General features: G+C 66.2%; 4 protein-coding genes across 6 annotated transcripts in view; 3 read left to right on the forward strand and 1 right to left on the reverse strand.

Annotated features, from left to right (window-relative positions):
• The window catches only part of FLNC (filamin C), a 50,407-nt gene extending 43,836 nt beyond the window's left edge, over positions 1-6,571 (forward strand). For both annotated transcript variants that reach the window (XM_084507258.1, XM_084507259.1), the window contains 4 exons: positions 811-987; positions 2,599-2,817; positions 4,701-4,916; positions 6,342-6,571. In XM_084507258.1, the coding sequence (XP_084363384.1) occupies positions 811-987; positions 2,599-2,817; positions 4,701-4,916; positions 6,342-6,529 (800 nt within the window). In that variant the 3' untranslated portion in view covers positions 6,530-6,571. The remainder of the gene's footprint in view (positions 1-810; positions 988-2,598; positions 2,818-4,700; positions 4,917-6,341) is intronic.
• Positions 1-16,643, reverse strand: part of SND1 (staphylococcal nuclease and tudor domain containing 1) — a 280,994-nt gene that overhangs the window by 128,116 nt on the left and 136,235 nt on the right. The window lies entirely within an intron of this gene.
• On the forward strand, positions 7,551-10,551 carry ATP6V1F (ATPase H+ transporting V1 subunit F). 2 transcript variants are annotated; one of them, XR_014686899.1, is made up of 3 exons: positions 7,563-7,744; positions 9,830-10,140; positions 10,330-10,551. XR_014686899.1 is itself a non-coding variant. In XM_084503168.1 (2 exons), the coding sequence occupies exons 1-2, from the start codon at positions 7,587-7,589 to the stop codon at positions 10,029-10,031; spliced, it is 360 nt and encodes a 119-aa protein (XP_084359294.1). In that variant the 5' UTR covers positions 7,551-7,586; the 3' UTR covers positions 10,032-10,264. The 2 variants fall into 2 exon arrangements, 1 of the variants encoding a protein (XP_084359294.1); XM_084503168.1 differs by lacking the exon at positions 10,330-10,551 and having other exon boundaries at positions 7,551-7,744; positions 9,830-10,264.
• The window catches only part of RBM28 (RNA binding motif protein 28), a gene marked incomplete at its 5' end in the record, with an annotated part of 13,631 nt that continues 13,065 nt past the window's right edge, over positions 16,078-16,643 (forward strand). Inside the window, one exon of the mRNA XM_084507822.1 lies at positions 16,078-16,518. Coding sequence (XP_084363948.1) covers positions 16,078-16,518 — 441 coding nt within the window. The remainder of the gene's footprint in view (positions 16,519-16,643) is intronic.

The raw sequence follows: 16,643 nt of genomic DNA on the forward strand, positions 1-16,643 counted from the left end.
GGGACACTGGGGACACTGGGGACACTGGGGGGGGTGTGGGGGAGTGGGGGGGGATGTGGGGACACAGGGATATGGGGGGGGACACGTGGGGACATGGGGATATGGGGTGTGGGGATGGGGGGACGTGGAGACATGGAGAGGTGGGGGTGCAGGGGTATGGGGATATGGGGTGTGGGGACATGGGGACATGGGGGGGACACGTGGGGACAGGGGGATATGGGGACACTGGGGGGGTGTGGGGGTGTGGGGACACAGGGATATGGGGGGGGACATGTGGGGATACGGGGTGTGGGGATGTGGGGATGTGGAGACATGGGGATGTGGGGACACGGGGTGTGGGGACATGGGGATGGGGACATGGGGACATGGATGTGGCGATGTAGGGACATGAGGACATGGGATGTAGGGACACGGGGTGTGGGGACACGGGGTGTGGGGACACGGGGACATACAGACAAGGGGATATGGAGATACAGGGCCATGGGGACGTGGGGATATGGGGGTGTGGGATTTGGGGGTGCGGGGACACAGGGGACACGGAGATGTGGGGGACGCAGATCTGCAGGGACATGGAGGAACCTGGGGGTGCAGGGACATGGGGGACAGGGTGACAGGGACATGGGGACATGGGGACTTTTAGGGGATTTGGGGACGTGGCAATGATGGGAACCGGGATCAGGGCGCAGCGCCACGCGTTCCCGGGGCTATGGGGCCACGTAGGGTGGACGTGGGGACACGGGGTGACACAGGGTGACACGGGGGTGACACGGGGTGACAGGGGGTGACCCGGCGGCGTGTCCCCCACCCCAGACAAGTACTCCATCGGGTTCCTGCCGCGGGAGAACGGGGTGCACTCCATCGACCTGCGCTTCAACGGGCGCCACGTGCCCGGCAGCCCCTTCAACATCCGCGTGGGCGAGCAGAGCCAGGCGGGGGACCCCGGGCTCGTCACCGCCTACGGGCCCGGCCTGGAGGGGGGCATCACAGGTGACAGCGCGGGGACACCCCGGGGACACCCCGGGGACACCCCGGGGACACCGCGGGGTTTGGGGCGCAGGGGGGAGCGGGGGGCGCGGGAGCGGTCGGGGGGGTGTGGGCGTGGATGTGGGTGTGGGGTGGGGGAAGTGGGGAGGGGATGGGGTGGGGATGGGGATGTGGGGTGGGGGAAGCAGGGATGTGGATATGGGATGGGGTGGGGGTGATGGGGACGTGGCCATGGCACAGGGTGGGGGCGATGGGGACGTGGCCATGTCTATAGGGTGGGGGTAATGGGGACGTGGCCATGCCTTTGGGGTGGTGGCGGTGGGGACGTGGCCATGGCATGGGGTGGGGGTAATGGGGATATGGCCATGGCATTAGGGTGGTGGCAATAGGGACATGGCCATGGCAAGGGGTGGTGGCAATAGGGCCATGGCATGGGGTGGCAGCAGTGGGGACATGGACATGGCAATAGGGACATGGCTGTGGCATGGGGTCGTGGCAATGGGGATATGGCCATGGCAGTAGGATGGTGGCAATAGGGCCACAACCATGGCATGGGGTGGTGGCAATGGGAACATGGCCATGGGAATAGGATGGTGACAATAGGGACGTGGCCATGGCATGGGGTCATGGCAATGGGGATATGGCCATGGCAATAGGATGGTGACAACAGGGCCAGGGCACAGGGTGGTGGCAGCGGGACCATGGCCATGCCAGTAGGACGGCATTGGGTGATGGCAATGAGGATGTGGCCATGGCATGGGGTGGCATCAGTGGGGACACGGCCATGGGAATAGGATGGTGACAACAGGGACACAGCCAGGGCAAGGGATGGTGGCAGTAGGGACACGGCCATGGCAGTAGGATGGTGACAATAGGGACATGGCCATGGCACGGGGTGGTGACTATAGGGCCACAACATGGGGTAGCAGCAGTAGGGACATGGCCATGGCCATGGCATGGGATGATGGCACTGGGGACATGGCCATGGGAATAGGATGGTGACAATAGGGACAGGGTACGGGGTGGTGGCAGTGGGGACATGGCCATGGCAGTAGGATGGTGGCAATAGGGCCACAGGCATGGCACGGGGTGGTGGCAATAGGAACATGGCCATGACATTAGGATGGTGACAATAGGGACATGGCATGGGGTAGCAGCACTAGGAACATGGCCATGGCAGTAGGATGGTGACAATGGGGACACGGCCATGGCATGGAGTCACGGCAATGGGTGTATGGCCATGGTAGCAGGATGGTGACGATAGGGACGTGGGAATAGGATGGTGACAATAGGGCCATGGGAATAGGATGGTGACAATAGGGCCATGGCCATGGCATGGGGTCATGGCAATAGGAACACGGCCATGGCAATAGGATGGTGACAATAGGGCCATGGCCATGGCAGTAGAATGGTGACAGTAGGGACATGGCCATGGCATGGGGTCATGGCAATGGGTATATGGCCATGGCAGTAGGATGGTGACAATAGGGACGTGGCAATAGGACGGTGACAACAGGACCAGGGCACGGGGTGGTGACAACAGGGCCAGGGCACGGGGTGGTGGCGGCCGCGGGGCCGCGTGCTGGTGCCGGCGTGTGACACGCGGGCGTGCAGGGGTGTGCTCGGAGTTCCTGGTGAAGACGGCCAACGCGGGGGCGGGCGCGCTCTCGGTCACCATCGACGGCCCCTCCAAGGTGAAGCTGGACTGCGTGGAGTGCGCCGAGGGCCACCGCGTCACCTACACCCCCATGGCCCCCGGCAACTACCTCATCTCCATCAAGTACGGCGGCCCCCACCACATCGTCGGCAGCCCCTTCAAGGCCAAGGTCACCGGTACGGGGACGGGGTGGGGTTGGGATTGGGATTGGGGTTGGGGTGGGGTGGGGATGGGATTGGGGTGGGATGGGGATGGGGATGGGATGAGGATGGGGATGGGGATGGGATTGGGATTGGGATTGGGATTGGGGTGGGGATGGGATGGGGATGGGATGGGGATGGGATGGGAATGGAACGGGATTGGAATTGGGATTGGGATGAAATGGGGATGGGACTGGGATGGGATGGGGATGGGATTGGGATTGGGATTGGGATGGGATGGGGATTGTGATGGGGATGGGATGGGATTGGGATTGGATTTGGGATTGGGATGGGGATGGGATGGGATGGGGATGGGATGGGGATGGGGTGGGGATGGGGATGGGATGGGATTGGGATGGGGATGGGGATGGCATTGGGATTGGGGTTGGGGTGGGGATGGGGATGGGATTGGGATTGGATTTGGGATTGGGATGGGGATGGGATGGGGATGGGATGGGGATGGGATGGGGATGGGGATGGGATGGGATTGGAATTGGGATGGGATTGGGGTGGGGATGGGAATGGGATTGGGATGGGGATGGGATTGGGATTGGAATTGGGATTGGGATGAAATGGGGATGGGGATGGGGTTGGGATGGGGATTGGATTTGGGATTGGGATTGAAATTGGGATGGGGATGGGGATGGGATGGGGATGGGATTGAGACTGGGATTGGTATTGGGGTTGGGATTGGGATGGGGATGGGATGGGGATAGGATGGGATGGGGATGGGATGGGATGGGATTGGGATTGGGATGAGGATGGGGGATTGGGATGGGGATGGGATTGGGATTGGGATGGGATTGGGATTGGGATGGGGATGGGATGGGGATGGGGATGGGATTGGGATGGGATGGGATTGGGATTGGGATGGGATGGAGATTGGGATTGGAATTGGGATGGGGATGGGGATGGGATTGGGATTGGATTTGGGATTGGGATGGGATGGGGATGGGGATGGGGTTGGGATGGGGATTGGATTTGGGATTGGGATTGAAATTGGGATGGGGATGGGGATGGGATGGGGATGGGATTGAGACTGGGATTGGTATTGGGGTTGGGATTGGGATGGGGATGGGATGGGGATAGGATGGGATGGGGATGGGATGGGATTGGGATTGGGATGAGGATGGGGGATTGGGATGGGGATGGGATTGGGATTGGGATGGGATTGGGATTGGGATGGGGATGGGATGGGGATGGGGATGGGATTGGGATGGGATGGGATGGGATTGGGATTGGGATGGGATGGAGATTGGGATTGGAATTGGGATGGGGATGGGGATGGGATTGGGATTGGATTTGGGATTGGGATGGGATGGGGATGGGGATGGGGATGGGATTGGGATGGGGATGGGGATATGGGATGGGGATGGGATTGAGATTGGATTTGGGATTGGGATGGGGATGGATCCTCGGTGGGGTGACCAGGGTGGCACAAAGGGGGACAGGGGGTCCCTAGGGTGATGTGGTGGGGGTGTCCCCAAGATTGTGGGACAGGGGTTTTTTGGGGTGACACAGTGGGGGTGTCCCCAGGGTGGGGGACAAGGGGTGCCCAGGGTGATATAATGGGGGTGTCCCAAGGGTGACATGGTGGGGGGGGTCCCCAGGGTGTCATGACGGGGGCATCCTCAGGGTGACCTCATGGGTGGGGGGGCCACAGGGATGTGACCTCATGGGGGGGGGCACAAGGACTTGACTGGGGGGTCCCCAAAGTGATGGGTGGGGGTCCCCAAGCGGCTGTGACAGCGGGGGGGTCCCCAAGGGGACATGACGGGGGGGGGTCCCTGGTGCGCAGCGGGGGGGACTCCGCGGTGACCCCCCCCCTTTCCCCATCTTTCCCCCCCCCCCCCATCAAGGCCCGCGGCTGTCGGGGGGCCACAGCCTCCACGAGACGTCCACGGTGCTGGTGGAGACGGTGACGCGGGGCGGGGGGGGGGCGCGGGGCCCCCCCGCCTTCGGGACCCTCCCCAAATTCTCGTCGGACGCCAGCAAGGTGGTGGCGCGGGGCCCGGGGCTGGCCACGGCCTACGTGGGGCAGAAAAATCACTTCTCCGTCGACTGCAGCAAGGCCGGTGAGTGGGGAGGGGGATCTGGGGGGGATCCCGGGGGATCTGGAGGGATCTGGGGGGGATCTGGGGGGTGGGGGGGTCGGGGAGGGTTCGGGGAGGGGTTGGAGTGGGGATTGGGGGTGATGTGGGGGGATCTGGGGTGGGGGTTGGGGGGGATTCTGTGGGATCTGGTGTGGGGATTGGGAGGGATCTGGGGGGATCTGGGGGGATCTGGGGGGGTGGGGGGGTCGGGGAGGGATCGGGGAGGGGGTGGAGTGGGGATTGGGGGGGATGCGGGGGGGATCTGGGGTGGGGGTTGGGGGAGATCCTGTGGGATCAGCCATGGGCATTGCGGGGGATCCAGGGGGATCTGGTGTGAGGATTGGTGGAGATCCAGGGGATCTGATATGGGGATTGGAGGGGATGCGGGGGGATCTGAGGTGGGGATTGGGGGAGATCTGGGGGGATCTGGGGTGGGGGGTGGGGGAGATCCTGTGGGATCAGTCATGGGCATTGGGGGGGATCTGGGAGGACCTGGTTTGAGGATTGGGGGGGATCTGGAGGGATCTGGTGTGGGGACTGGAGAGGTCTGGTGCTGGTGGGATCTGGTGTTGGTGTTGGGATCTGGTGAAGGGGATCTGGCGGTGGTGTTGGGGATCTGGTGATGATGCTGATGGGATCTGGTGGTGGTGTTGGGATCTGGTGGGGGGGGTCTGGCAGATGGGATCTGGTGGTGGCGTTGGGATCTGGTGGAGGGGATCTGGTGGTGGTGGAGGGATCCGGTGGTGTTGTTGGGGATCTGGTGGCAATGGGGGGATCTGGTGGAGGGGATCTGGTGGTGCTGGTGGGATCCGGTGGTGTTGTTGGGGATCTGGTGGCAATGGGGGGATCTGGTGGAGGGGATCTGGTGGTGGTGGAGGGGATCTGGTGTTGGTGTTGGGATCTGGTGGAGGGGATCTGGCGGTGGTGGTGGGGATCTGGTGATGATGCTGATGGGATCTGGTGGTGGTGTTGGGATCTGGTGGGGGGGATCTGGTGCTGGTGGAGGGATCTGGTGGCAGGGGGATCTGGTGGCAATGTTGGGATGTGGTGGGGGGGGATCTGGTGGTGGTGGAGGGGATCTGGTGGTGCTGGTGGGGATCTGGTGGTGCTGGTGGGGATCTGGTGTTGGCGTTGGGATCTGGTGTTGGGATCTGGTGGAGGGGATCTGGCGGTGGTGGTGGGGATCTGGTGGTGGTGGTGGGATCTGGTGTTGGGATCTGGTGTTGGGATCTGGTGGAGGGGATCTGGTGGTGGTGGAGGGGATCTGGTGGTGGTGTTAGGGATCTGGTGGGTGTGGTGTGGATCCGGTGGTATTGCTGGGGATCTGGCGGCGGCGGCGGCGGCGGGGATCGGGCGGATCCTCCCGCCTGATCCCGCTGCCCCCCCCCCCCACCCCGATCTCTCCAGGCAGCAACATGCTGATGGTGGGGGTGCACGGCCCCAAGACGCCGTGCGAGGAGGTGTACGTGAAGCACGTGGGCAGCCGCGTCTACAACGTCACCTACACGGTGAAGGAGAAGGGCGACTACCTGCTCATCCTGCGCTGGGGCGACGACAACGTCCCCGGCAGCCCCTTCCGCGTCTCCGTGCCCTGAGCGGCCCCCGAAAGCGCACAAATAAAGCGCAGGCAGCAAAACCCCCCCCGGGGGGATGTGTGGTTATTTTTTTGGGGGGGGGGTTCTGGGGTCAAGGGAGGGTTAGGGGGGGAGTGGGGGGACTTGGGGTCAAGGGGGTTGTGAGTTATGGGGGTGCTGGCAGCCCCCGGGGGGATGTGTGGTTATTTGGGGGGGGTTCTGGGGGCAAGGAAGGGTTGGGGGGGGATTTGGGGTCAAGGGGGTCCTGGGGTCAGGGGGTCCTGGGGTCAAGGGGGTTGTGGAGGGGGAGTGGGGGGGGAGTGGGGGGGTCTTGGGGGAGTCGTGGGGGGACTTGGGGTCAAGGGAGTCATGGGGTCGGGGGGTCCTGGGGTCAAGGGGGTCGTGGGGGGGTCATGGGGTCAAGCGGACTTGGGGTTGGGAAGGGTCCTGGAGGGGTCCTGGGGTCAGGGGTCCCAGGCATTGGGGTGCCTGGGGGAGTCGTGGGGTCACGGGGGTAATGGAGGGGTCGTGGGGGGATTTGGGGTCAAGGGGAGGGTTGGGGGGGCTTGGGGTCAAGGGGGTCGTGGGGTCAGGGGGTGCTGAGACCCCCGGGGGGCTGCAGAGTGGAGTCTGGGGGGGGTCGTGGGGTTGGGGGGGGTCCTGGGGGGGTCCTGGGGGGGCTCCCATTGATGGGGATCCCCTGGGGGGGGGTCGCGGGGGGGCAACGCCCCCGAGGGGGGGGGGGCGGGGACACAGAGTCGGGCCCTTGAAGGACACCGCGCACTGCGCATGCGCGGGGCGGGCCCAGCGCTGAGGGGGCGTGGCCAGTACTTAAGAGGGCGTGGTTAGTGCGGCGGGGGGCGTGGTTATATGAACAACCGGGGGCGTGGTCAATGCTGAATGGGCGTGGTCATCTCATAGTGGGCGTGGCGTTGGGCGGGGCGGCCCGGAGGGGGGCTTTCCCGCCGGGCCGTTGCCGAGGCAACGGTGGGCGTGGCTTCGCCGCGAGGGGGCGTGTCCGGGCTGGGCGCATGCGCTATAGCCCTCCGCGAACCCGGAAGCGGAGGGGGGGGGCGCCATGGCGGGCCGGGGCAAGCTGATCGCGGTGGTGGGCGACGAGGACACCGTGACGGGCTTCCTGCTGGGGGGGGTGGGCGAGCTCAACAAGCACCGCAAGGCCAACTTCCTGGTGGTGGAGAAGGACACCAGCGTGGCCGAGATCGAGGAGACCTTCCGGTGGGCCTGGGGGGGGGTCCTGGGGGGGGTGGGGGGGGTCTTGAGGCCTAGGGGGGGGTCTTGAGGCCTAGGGGAGGGGGCCCAGGGGGCAGGGGGACACGAGATGGGGGGGGTTGGGGGGTCCTGAGTCCTGAGGGGGGGCTCAGGGGTTGGGAGGACACGAGATGGGGGGGGTTTGGGGGGTCCTGGGGGTCTTAGGTGGGGCTAGGGGGGGTCCTGAGGCCTGGGGGGGGTCCTGAGGCCTAGGGGTGTATGGGGAGGGGGGGGTCTTGGGGGTCCCAGGGGGCTTAGGTGGGGCTGGGGGAGGGTCCTGAGTCCTGAGGGGGGTCTCAGGGGTCAGGGGGACACGAGATAAGGGGGGTTTGGGGGGTCCTGGGGGTCTTAGGTGGGGATTGTGGGGGGTCTTGAGGCCTGGGGGGGGGTCCCAAGTCTTGGGGAGGGGGCCAGGGGTCCGGGGGACACGAGATGGGGGGGTCTTGGGGGGGGTCCTGGGGGTCTTAAGTGGGGCTGGGGGGGGTTCAGGGGTCGGGGGGAGCCGAGATGGGGGGGGTTTGGGGGGTTCTGGGGGTCTTAGGTGGGGCTGGGGGGGGTCTTGAGGCCTAGGGGAGGGGGGCAGGGGGATCCGAGATGGGGGGGGTTTGGGGGGTCCTGAGTCCTGAGGGGGGGCTCAGGGGTTGGGGGGACACGAGATGGGGGGAGTTTGGGGGGTCCTGGGGGTCTTAGGTGGGGCTAGGGGGGGTCCTGAGGCCTGGGGGGGGTCCTGAGGCCTAGGGGTATATGGGGAGGGGGGGGTCTTGGGGATCCCAGGGGGCTTAGGTGAGGCTGGGGGAGGGTCCTGAGGCCTGGGGGGGGGGCTCAGGGGTCGGGGGGAGCCGGGATGGGGGCTTTTGGGGGGTTCTGGGGGTCCTCGGTGGGGCTGGGGGGGGTCTTGAGGCCTAGGGGAGGGGGCCCAGGGGGCAGGGGGACACGACATGGGGGGGTTTGGGGGGTCCTGGGGATCTTAGGTGGGGTCCTGAGGCCTGGGGGGGGTCTTGAGGCCTAGGGGAGGGGGGCAGGGGGATCCGAGGTGGGGGGGAGGTTGGGGGGTCCTGGGGGTCCTCAGTGGGGATGGGGGGGTCCTGAGTCCTGGGGGGGAGCCCGGGGGTCCCAGGTTGGGGTGGGAGGGGGCTCGGGCAGAGGGGAGGGGATGGAGGGGGTGGTCTCGGGGGTCCCAGGGGGTTGGGGGGCCCAGGTTAGGGGGGTCCTGGGGGTCCCTGGTGGGGCTGGGGGGGGGGCTCAGGGTTCAGGGGGGAGCCCCAGGGGTCGCCATTCAGTTAGGGGGAACTTGGGGGGGGTTGGGGGAGCTCCAAGGGTCTCTGGTGGGGCTGGGGGGGCCCCCCTTTGGATTGGGGGTGTCCTTTTAGAGTGTTCTGGTGGCCTTTTAGGGGTGCCTTAGGGTCTTTTTGGTGTCCTAAGAGCCTTTTGGGGTGTCCTGGGGCCCTTTATGGGCATCCTAGGAGCCTTTTAAGGGGTCCTGGGGCCTTTTAGGGGTGTCTTTGGGTCCTTTATGGATGTCCTGGGGTCCTTTTGGGGGGTCCCGGGGACCTTTTAGGGGTGTCCCAGGATCCTTTTAGGGGTATCCCGGGGTCCTTTAAAGGGGTTCTGGTGGCCTTTTAGGGGGGTTTTGGGGGCCTATAGGAGTGTTCTGTAGCTTTTTAGGGGTGTCTTGAGGTCTCTATAGGCATCCTAGGAGCCTTTTAAGGGTGTCCTGGTGGCCTTTTGGGGTGTCCCAGGGTCCTTTTAGGGGATCCTGGTGGCCTTTTTGGGTATCCTGGCGTCCTTTATGGGTTTCCTGTGGGCCTTTTGGGGTGTCTTGGGGTCTTTATGGGTGTCCTGGTGGCCTTTTAGGGGTGCCTTGGGGTCTTTATGGGTGTCCTAAGGGCCTTTTAAGGGGTCTTGGGGACCTTTTAGGTGCTCCCGGTGGCCTTTATGCCTATCCTGGGGTCCTTTATGGGCATCCTAGGAATCTTTTAGACCACCCCACCCCCCTTTAGGCCCACCCCCATACCCTACACCCCCCTGAACCCCCCCGAACCCCCTCCCCAGGAGCTTCCTGAGCCGGGAGGACATCGGCATCATCCTGATCAACCAGTGCATCGCCGAGCTCATCCGGCACGCGGTGGAGGCGCACACGCGCTCGCTGCCCGCCGTGCTGGAGATCCCCTCCAAGGAGCACCCCTACGACGCCGCCAAGGACTCGGTGCTGCGCCGAGCCCGCGGCATGTTCACCGCCGACGACCTGCGTTAACCTCCTACTGGTCCTACTGGTTTAACTGGTGCCGCCGGGGGTGGAGCCGGATGGCCCCGGTGCGCCCCCGTGCGCCCCGGTGCGCCCCGGTGCGCCCTGGTGCGCCCCCGTGCGCCCCCGTGCGCCCCGGTGGTGCGCAACGGTGCCGAGGGCGCAGCGGTGACGCACGGGTTTTTATTGCGCCCCCCCCCTCATTATAGTGTCCCCCACACATTATAGTGACCCCCACCGCATTATTGTGACCCCCCCGCATTATTTTGACCCCCCTGAATTATTCTGACCCCCCCCCCGAATCCTTGTGCGCCCCGGTGGTGCGCAACGGTGCCGAGGGCGCAGCGGTGAAGCACGGGTTTTTATTGCGCCCCCCCCGACATTATTCTGACCCCCCCGCATTATTCTGACCCCCCTGAATTATTCTGACCCCCCCCGGGTCGTGGTGACCCCCCCGTTGTGTTGGTGTGTCCCCCCCCCCCCCCAATTCTTGCTGTCGGTGTCCCCAACACGAGGCGCTGTCACCGCCGCTCCGTGCCCGCTGCGTCGTGCCCTGGTGGGGTGGGGGGGTCGGGGGGGGGGGCCACACGGCGGGGGGGTCGGGGGGCAGCAGGGGGGCCAGCAGGGCGAGGAAGGTCTGGGTGTTCCTGGGGGGGGCACACGAGGGGGGCTGGTTTTGTGGTTTTGGGGGTACTGGGGGGGACATGGGGTGGGGACGGGGGCACACAGGGGCTGGGGGGGCACTGGGGGGGGGACACGATTTGGGGACATGGAAGGGCTGGGGGGGCACGGGGGGGGATATGGGGAGGGGGTGGGGCATGGGGAGGGGGACACAGCTTGGGGACGGTGCAGGGGGACACGGGGGGGGGACAGGGGTGCATTATGGGGGGGACACGGGGACAGGGAAGGTCTGTGCGTTACGGGGGGGGGCGCGGGGGGGGACACGGGGACATGGGGTAGGGCAGGGGACACGCAGAAGGACGAGGGAAGGTCACAGGGACACGGAAGTGGTGGTGGCACCGTGACGTGGGGACACGAGGGGGGGGGTCACGCAATGGGGACACAGGGACACAAGGGGGGGGGGCGCAATGGGGACACGGGGACGGGACATTTGGGGTCAGGGACACGGCATTTGGGGATGGGGACACGGGGGGGGCAGGGTGGTGGTCCCGGTGTCCCCCCCCCTCAGGGTGTCCCCAAAATGTCCCCCCCCCCCCCACCTGTGCAGGCGCCCCCTCAGCTCCCCGCTCCTGCGGCTCCGCGCCACCTCCAGCTGCTGCCGCAGGGCGGCCCCGGGACCCCCCCCCTCATTTCTGGGGGGTCGTGGGGGGGTCCCGGGGCCCGGGGGGGTCACCGGGGCCTGGGGGGTCACCGGGGGGGCCATGGGGGCCGGGGGCTCCTCCTGCCGCCGCCGCCGGGCCATGCGCAGGCGCTCCTGGACCTGGGGGGCGCGGGGTGACCCCAAACGCATGGAGCCCCCCCCCAAGGGGGGATGGAGCCCCCCCCGGGCTGCCCCAGCCCTGTCCCCACTGCCCCCCCCACGCCCCCTTTGTCCCCAATTCCCACCCCACCCCCGTCAGTGTCCCATGTCCCCAGCCCCCCCCCATGTCCCCTCCCCTTATCCCAAACAGCCCAAGCCCCCCCCAATGTCCCCAAACCCCCCAGTTGTCCCCATCTGTCCCCAAGTCCCCCCAGTGTCCCCATAACCCCTGCTGACCCCAAGCCCCCCGATGTCCCCAACCCCTCAATGTCCCCAAACCCCCCCCAACTCTGCCCATGTCCCCAAACCTCCCCAATATCCCCAAAGCCCCCTCATGTCCCCAATCTCCCCAAAAGTCCCCATGTCCCCAAGCCCCCCCAATGTCCCCAAGACCCAAAGTCCCCAAACCTCCCAATGTCCCCAACCCCCCCTGTTATCCCCATGTCCCCCCCAATGTCCCCAACCCCTCAATGTCCCCAAACCCCCCCAATTATCCCCATGTCCCCAAGCCCCCCATGTCCCAAAATGTCCCCATATGCCCCCAATGTCCCCACGCCCCACAATGTCCCCAAGCCCTCAATGTCCCCAAACCCCCCCAATTATCCCCCATGTCCCCAAGCCCCCCCACGTCCCCAAGCACCCCCAATGTCCCCACACCCCTCATGTCCCCAAATGTCCCAATGTCCAGAAGCCCCCCAATGTCCCCACACCCCCCATGTCCCCAAATGTCCCAATGTCCAGAAGCCCCCCAATGTCCCCAAGCCCCCATCCCCAAATTCCCCCAATGTCCCCAAGCCCCCAAATGTCCCCATATGTCCCACATGTCCCCACACCCCCCCAATGTCCCCAAGCCCCCCCAATTGTCCCCCGTGTCCCCAAGCTCCCCCAATGTCCCCAAGCACCCCCAATGTCTCCAATGTCCCCACACCCCCATGTCCCCAAATGTCCCAATGTCCCCAAGCCCCCCAATGTCCCCAATACCCCCCAAAACCCCCCCAATGCCCCCAAACGTCCCCATACACCCCCAATGTCCCCACGCCCCCAATCTCCCCAAACGTCCCCATGTCCCCAAGCCCCCCCCATATCCCCAAGGCCCCCCCATATCCCCGAGCCCCCCCACGCCCCCCCCATGTCCCCAAATGTCCCCAAGCCCCCCTACCCTCAGGCTCTGCCTCTCGCGGTCCCCCCGGCGCTTGGTGTCCCCCCGGAGCCGGGCCCTGCTCAGGCGGGTGACGACCGCGCGCTGCGCCCCCCCCCAGGGGACACTGGGAGCACTGGGAGCACTGGGAGCACTGGGAGCACTGGGGGGCACTGGGGGCAGCGGCACTGGGCGGGGGGGAGGGCGGGAGGGGGACCCCAGGTCACTGGGTATGGGGTGGGGAGGGGACCCCACGTTTTGGGGTGGGGGGTGCCCCTTGTCCTGGGGTGCAGGGTGGGGTGGGGACCCCAAATTTGGGGGTGTGGGGGGTGATGGGGACCCCCTGTTTTGGGGTAAGGGGTCCTCCTTGTCCTGGGGTGCATGGCAGGATGGGGACCCCAAATTTGGGGATATGGGGTCCCTGTGGTGCACGGGGCTGGGTGGAGACCCTAAATTTTGGGGTGTGGGGGGTGATGGGGACCCCCTGTTTTGGGGTAAGGGGTCCTCCTTATCCTGGGGTACGGGGCAGGGTGGGGACCCCAAATTTTGGGGTGTGGGGTCCCTGCAGTTCATGGGGCCAGGTGGGGACCCCCTGATTTGGGGTAAGGGGTCCTCCTTGTCCTGGGGTGCAGGGAGGGATGGGGACCCCAAAGTTTGGGGTGTGGGGTGGGATGGGGACCCCAAATTTGGGGATATGGGGTCCCTGTGGTGCACGGGGCTGGGTGGGGACCCCCCACCCCAAAACAGGGGGTCCCCCTTGTCCTGGGGTGCAGGGTGGGGTGGGGACCCCAAATTTTGGGGTGTGGGGTCCCTGCAGTTCATGGGGCCAGGTGGGGACCCCCTGATTTGGGGTAAGGGGTCCTCCTTGTCCTGGGGTGCAGGGTAGGATGGGGACCCCAAAGTTTGGGGTGTGGGGTGGGATGGGGACCCCAAATTTGGGGATATGGGGTCCCTGTGGTGCACGGGGCTGGGTGGGGACCCCCCACCCCAAAACAGGGGGTCCCCCTTGTCCTGGGGTGCATGGCAGGATGGGGACCCCAAATTTTGGGGTGAGGGGTCCCTGCAGTTCATGGGGCCGGGTGGGGACACCCTGATTTGGGGTGGGGGGTCCCCCTTGTTCTGGGGTGCAGGGTGGGGTGGGGACCCCAAATTTTGGGGTGTGGGGTGGGATGGAGACCCCAAATTTGGGGATATGGGGTCCCTGTGGTGCACAGGGTAGGGTGGGGACCCTAAATTTTGGGGTGTGGGGGGTGATGGGGACCTCCTGTTTTGGGGTGGGGGGTCTCCTTTGTCCTGGGGTGCAGGGTAGGATGGAGACCCCAAATTTGGGGATATGGGGTCCTTGTGGTGCACGGGGCCAGGTGAGGACCCCCTGATTTGGGGTGGGGGCTCCCCTTTGTTCTGCGGTGTAGGGCAGGGTGGGGACCCCAAATTTTGGGGTGTGGGGTGGGATGGAGACCCCAAATTTGGCGATATGGGGTCCCTGTGGTGTATGGGGCATGGTGGGGACCCCTCACCCCAAAACAGGGGGTCCCCCTTGTCCTGGGGTGCAGGGTGGGGTGGGGACCCCAAATTTTGTGGTGTGTGGTCCCTGTAGTTCATGGGGTCGGGTGGGGACCCCCTGTTTTGGGGTGGGGGGTCCCCCTTGTCCTGGGGTGCAGGGAGGGATGGGGACCCCAAATTTTGGGGTGTGGGGGGTGATGGGGACCCCCTGTTTTGGGGTAGGGGGTGCCCCTTGTCCTGGGGTGCAGGGTAGGGTGGGGACCCCAAATTTTGGGGTGTGGGGCAGGATGGAGATCCCAAATTTGGGGATATGGGGTCCCTGTGGTGTATGGGGCAGGGTGGGGACCCCAAATTTTGGGGTGTGGGGGGTGATGGGGACCCCCTGTTTTGGGGTAAGGGGTCCTCCTTGTCCTGGGGTGCGCGGCAGGGTGGGGACCCCAAATTTTGGGATATGGGGTCCCTGCGATGCATGGGGCCGGGTGGGGACCCCCCACCCCAAAACAGGGGGTCCCCCTTATCCTGGGGTGCAGGGTAGGATGGAGACCCCAAATTTGGGGACATGGGGTCCCTGTGGTGTATGGGGCATGGTGGGGACCCCAACTCCTTGAATTTGGGGTCCCCCAGGTACAGGGGTGCCAGACGGGGGGGGGGTCCCACATTTTGGGGTATGGGGACCCCCTGGTGCACGGGGCTGGGTGGGGACCCCAAAACCCGTGCTGGGGTGGGGGGGGGCGGCGACCCCCCACCTTGGCGTACGCCCCCCCCCCGGCTCAGGGCTGCAAACCCAGTGGGTGCCCCCCCCCCAGAAGCCCCCCACCCCCTGCATGGGGGGGTCCTGGGGGTCTCCAGGTCCCCGGGGGGGCATTTTTGGGGCCGGGGGGCCACCCGCACCCCAAGGAGCACCAAGGGCCGGGGGGGGCCCGGGGGTCGGGGGGGGCCCCGCAGCAGCAACAGGGCCCTGCCGGGGGGGGGGGCAGCGCCGGGGGGGGGCCGAGCAGGGTCGCGGCTCCCAGGGGACCCCCACCTGGGGGGGGGGGGGTGGAAAAAAAAAAAGGGGAGAGGGGGGTGGGTTATTGGGGGGGGGTCCCGGAGCCCGGTGCCCCCCCCCCGCCCCCCCCCCAGGCCCTGCCCTACCTGCCCGTGGCCATGCTGGGAGCGGGGGGGGGCTCGGGGGGGGCGGTGTCGGGTGGCGACACCTGAGCCGGGGGGGGGAGGGCCCGTGGGTGTCCGCGGGGGGGGCATCCACGGACACCCCCCCATGGGCACCCCACAGCCCCCCAGAGACCCCCCCAACACCCACGGAGACCCCCCCCACCGGCACCTCACCCCCCCCAGAGACCCCCCCCCAAAGACCCCTCCCCTTCGGACACCCCCCCACGGACACCCCCCTACCCACGGAGACCCCCCCCAAAGATCCCCCCCCACGGAGACCCCCCCCCATGGGCACCCCACTCCCCCCAGAGACCCCCCCCCCCACCCACAGACAACCCCCCCCCAAAAGACCCCCCCCCATGGACACCCCCACCCGCGGACCACCCCCCCCCAAAGACCCCCCCCAAAGACCCCCCCCACGGACACCCCCCAAAGACCCCCCCCACGGACACCCCCCCCCCCCCCAGAGACCCCCCCCACCCACAGACCACCCCCCCCAAAGACCCCCCCCCAAAGATGCCCCCCCCATGGACACCCCCCCCACGGACACCCCCGCCCCCCCCCGGTCATCACCGTCCCCGCCCCGCCCCCCCCGTGCCCCCCCCCCCCAGATCCGCTCGGTCCCAAAGCCGCTTAGCGCGGCTCAGCCCGGGGGGGGGGGGGGCGGGGGGGGCGTGAACACGCGTGGGCGGGGGGCACCCGGGGGGGGCAGCCCCATACAGGGAGCACCATAGGGACCCGAACGGCCCCATACGGCCCCATACAGCCCCATATAGACCTATATGGCCCCATACGGCCCTATATGGCCCCATACAGCCCTATACGGTCCTATATGGACCCATACAGACCGATACAGCCCCTACGGACCGATACGGCCCCATATGGACTCATACAGCCCCATACGGCCCCATACAGCCCTATATGGCCCTATATGGACCCATACAGACCGATACAGCCCCTACGGACCTATACGGCCCCATACAGCCCCATATAGACCCATATGGCCCCATACGGCCCATACAGCCCCATATAGACCTATACGGCCCCATACTGCCGCATACGGCTCCATACAGCCCCATATGGACCCATACAGACCAATACAGCCTTATATGGCCCTATATGGACGCATACAGACCCATACGGCCCCATATGGGCAGTGTTGTATAACCCCCTACGGCCCCATATGGGCAGCCTCACGCAGGCAGCCCTATACGGGCAGCCCTGTATGGGTAGTCCCATACAGCTCCATATAGCCCCATAGGGGCAGTCCCATACAGCTCCATATAACCCCATAGGGGCAGTCCCATATAGCAGCCCCATGCAGGCAGCCTCACACACCCCATACACC

This window comes from Aythya ferina, assembly GCF_964211825.1.
Source record: "Aythya ferina genome assembly, chromosome: 1".
NCBI lineage: Eukaryota > Metazoa > Chordata > Aves > Anseriformes > Anatidae > Aythya > Aythya ferina.

Bases quoted from the DNA above. Each gene is read 5' to 3' on its own strand.
- ATP6V1F (XM_084503168.1), top strand. From the start codon at position 7,587: ATGGCGGGCCGGGGCAAGCTGATCGCGGTGGTGGGCGACGAGGACACC. The intron at 7,745-9,829 runs GTGGGCCTGGGG...CCCCCTCCCCAG, and splicing joins GAGATCGAGGAGACCTTCCG to GAGCTTCCTGAGCCGGGAGG.